Raw genomic sequence first — 3,412 nt, 5'->3', positions numbered from 1 at the left:
GATGCAGGATCAACTTAAAGGCTCGAAATGAGTAGGTTTGTTCTGCTGTTCCAGAATCCAGCCGATCCCACACTACTCGTGCCATTCTGCCTCTCATAGTTCGCACAGCTTACAACCAAAAATTGCATTTTTCTTGCTAAATTGGTCAGGCAGTAAGATAAACAGAATCCCCTTTGTCTTGTATTCATTCGTATATACTACAAGCTAAGACGACTACAACTTTGCTCGGGTGCGGTGTAGTGGAAAGTTCAAACGACAGGGGATTATAAATAAGCACTCTGGTACACCAATTCCGACGAACATACACGAGAAGGGAGGATAAATGTATGTTGGTGCTCCTACATAGAACGATGTATACCTACAGCGACAAAGCAGAAGGGAAGCATAAAGGCAGACCACTACCACCATATCGAACAATGGTTTCTTACTGATACACAAATTCCGACAAAGACAGGAGCACATAAAGACAGAGAGAATGTTCTCGGGGGCCCAATGTCCGTCCGACGAGCAAATACAACTTACGACTAACAGCGGTAAGCCAACTCACGTCGATTCCGCCGGTATGGGTTTCAGCGAATCCAACCACTGTAACAGAATGTGGTAGTCTGAGTTTACTTTCCCTGCAACCGGCGTGGCCATGTCCTCAACGAATGAATCGATTTTCTTCTCTGTGGTTGTTTTCCCCGTTTCGAAGTAATCGTTGCTCGAGTAGAGTTGTTCCTCGATTTCTTTCAGCGCCTCGTCATAGTTGATGTCTTGCTCGTCTTCGTCTCCGCTCAAGCCAGACTCTTTGATCAACATCGCGGAACTGGCCAGTGCCTCGCGGACCGTGTCGGTGTATTCGTGCTTCTTGTGTGCAAGCTGATTCACAACTCGACGTACGAACGAGTCTCCGAGCACTGCTACTCGCATCAGCCTGGCATCAAGAATTGCATGCAATGACATTCTGAGCGCGTTGAACTTGATGGAATATATCTGGCAACGCTTCTTAGCATACTCCAGATTTCGCTTAAGAGCCTCCGCTCTCTCTTCCAAGCTCTCCAACAACAGCATCGCCAATTGAGACAACTTAACCGCCGGTTCGACGGCTGCGGAGGCTCCGTTTTGCGGGGACAGTGGGGTTGACTCTGTAAGTTCAGCGCCCTTGTCACGCGAGGATGACGGAAGAAATGAGCGTGGATCAGACGAGCCGTACGACTCGGCTGTGCGGTACAAAGCGTCTATGCCGTGCTCGTAGCGCCTGCTACTGCTATAACTGGTATTGGACAGCGTTCTGGTGGAAGAAACTGGACTAGTCCTGAGTCTGGTGCGTGGAACATCTTCCAAGCTGGCTCCATCTGCATCTGCCTTGCGTTTCTCTCGGCCATTCCATTGTCTGCCAGGACCTTTTGGCATTGAGCCCGAGGACAACCTCTTGCTAAGGATAAATTTACTCCATGGCTCCTGCTTCCGGACCTCGAAAGCCGTGCCGATATCAAATCGGGAGGCGGCATGTCGATCAACAGATACCTGAGAGGGTGCTATGTCATCATAACTATGGCCACTGCGGACTGCCTCCACCAGTTTGCAATGAAAGTCATACTGTGCCTGCGCATCACGAAGACTTGCATCTGCGGATATGAGCAACTTCTTGGCAACGTTAAACTCCCAAATCAATGCGGGGATGAAAAACTCCAGGATCCGTCGCAAGAAATCGACTTGAGATTCCCTGACGAATCGCCCGTTCTCGTAGCAATCATCGTAGGCGAAATTATCACCCATAAACTCCTCGACGAGCTTGACATTTGGATAAACCTCGGTCTCGATGCCATCAAGACGCTTGCCCTCAGTGCCTGCGAAACGGTAGAAAACAGAGTAATGGGGCCGAATTCTGTACCCTTCACTTCCTGTCTTCTCGACGCGGAAATGAAAGAGGTAATTATCGTTCAGCACTCTCAGAAATTTGTTCCAATTGACTGAGGTCGCTGTCTCATCGAACCGAATCAGGATGTCGCGTGGCTCGAAGAAGTCCGGGAGGACAATCATAAAGCCACGCGCGACATGATATCGAACTACGTCCGTCGCTCTTCGTACAATGAACGCAGACGGAGCAGAACGATGCTGAAAATGTCATCAATACAAATCCAGGTTTTACGTGTCGTGTCACTTACACCTAGAGTAATTCCCTCGAGCAACCTCGACTTCTGCACGAGTTCGGTGATTGTGGTCGCCTGCTCACTCGCCTCTTCCTCTACGACCTGACGATGACCAGAAAAAGCTGACTGCTGGGCCTTGATTGCCTCATTCATGTTATCGTACTTCTTACAGATGGCAGACAGCTTCGAGTGGGAATCAATTGCCACTTCACAGAGAAGGTCAAGAAGTTTCTGCTCCGTAACGTCCCTGCCAGATCCTTCACTTCGCACGAGTTTCTGCTGTAGGGCTCGTCTTGCATGGGTTAGTCTATCAAGAGTGCCTGCAACTCTGGTCAGCTAGACGAAAGCGACGACTCAGACGAGACGTACCAATTTGTGAGACACTTGAAAGATGCAGACCACCTCTCAAGGTGGGTGGACTGGAAAGGCGAACATCCGTGGCGGACACCTTATGGGTCATTCTCGACAACACAATATGCAAGCGCGCTGATGAGAGACGATGATGAGAGACGATGATGTGGGGATGATGGTGGTTGATGATAAAGGCTGGGGTGGTCTGCGATCGTAGTCCGGATCCGGAAATATGGTGCATCGCTCTTGTTTCCATCTGTCCCACCGTAGAATCATGAGCGATTTCCTTCAGGAGTATCTCGTCTGCTTTTGCACAGTAAGGCAGTATTTGAATGTGATAGCTTGATAGCCGAACCTGCCCATATAAATTAGGTCATTGCCTGTTTTTTTTGCATGCTTCTGTCTTCTTTCTCACCTGCCGCTATGCCACGTAATCCCACACAGAAACGACCTTCACAAAGCAATCCTATGGTGGAAGCAGTAGAAGGCAAACGACAGTCTAAGCTGAGTAAGAAGATTCTTGAGGCTGCAAGTCAGGATGCTCCTGTATTGAAGCATCATGGTCGCCCTCCCAAGCAAGTGCCAGGACAAAGCGACTTAAATACTGATGTCCATGGTGACAAAGCTAAAGTAGGCCCTTTCAACCTTCTCTCTTCTAACGAGTCTGAATAATAATATGTTGCATTGCAGCATACTTCAGTCTGGGTTGATGAAGGAGCTCTGGCGAAACTTCAAGACAAGAACAGAGTTGATGGTGGGATTCATGTGGCTCAAGAGACTAAGGTGCTCTTCTTTACTGTTCTCTTCATATTTACTCATTATCTTTGAAGCATTATAAAGATTTTTGTCAACACAAAGGGTCCAGTGTAAATGCACTCACACTGGGAAGTGCTACAATCATCACAAATTCTGAAGATGACTGTAAC

The 3,412-nt window shown here is 48.3% G+C and overlaps 2 protein-coding genes across 2 annotated transcripts; one reads left to right on the top strand and one right to left on the bottom strand.

Annotated features, from left to right (window-relative positions):
- Nucleotides 1-242: 242 nt before the first annotated feature.
- Nucleotides 243-2,657, bottom strand: FOMMEDRAFT_24419 (uncharacterized protein). Its single transcript, XM_007272213.1, has 3 exons — nucleotides 2,505-2,657; nucleotides 2,151-2,455; nucleotides 243-2,100 (listed from the first exon to the last, which is right to left on the bottom strand). The coding sequence occupies exons 1-3, from the start codon at nucleotides 2,593-2,595 to the stop codon at nucleotides 544-546; spliced, it is 1,953 nt and encodes a 650-aa protein (XP_007272275.1). The 5' UTR covers nucleotides 2,596-2,657; the 3' UTR covers nucleotides 243-543.
- Nucleotides 2,658-2,909: 252 nt separating this feature from the next.
- FOMMEDRAFT_163238 (uncharacterized protein) lies at nucleotides 2,910-3,314 on the top strand (the record flags this gene model as incomplete). The annotated part of the gene is made up of 2 exons (XM_007272212.1): nucleotides 2,910-3,116; nucleotides 3,177-3,314. 2 exons carry the CDS (start codon nucleotides 2,910-2,912, stop codon nucleotides 3,312-3,314), a joined length of 345 nt encoding a protein of 114 aa, XP_007272274.1.
- Between the last annotated feature and the right edge of the window lie 98 nt (nucleotides 3,315-3,412).

Source organism: Fomitiporia mediterranea (genome assembly GCF_000271605.1).
Source record: "Fomitiporia mediterranea MF3/22 unplaced genomic scaffold FOMMEscaffold_439, whole genome shotgun sequence".
NCBI lineage: Eukaryota > Fungi > Basidiomycota > Agaricomycetes > Hymenochaetales > Hymenochaetaceae > Fomitiporia > Fomitiporia mediterranea.
Note: the sequence above shows the minus strand (reverse complement) of the source record. Positions and strands in the feature narration are given on the sequence as shown.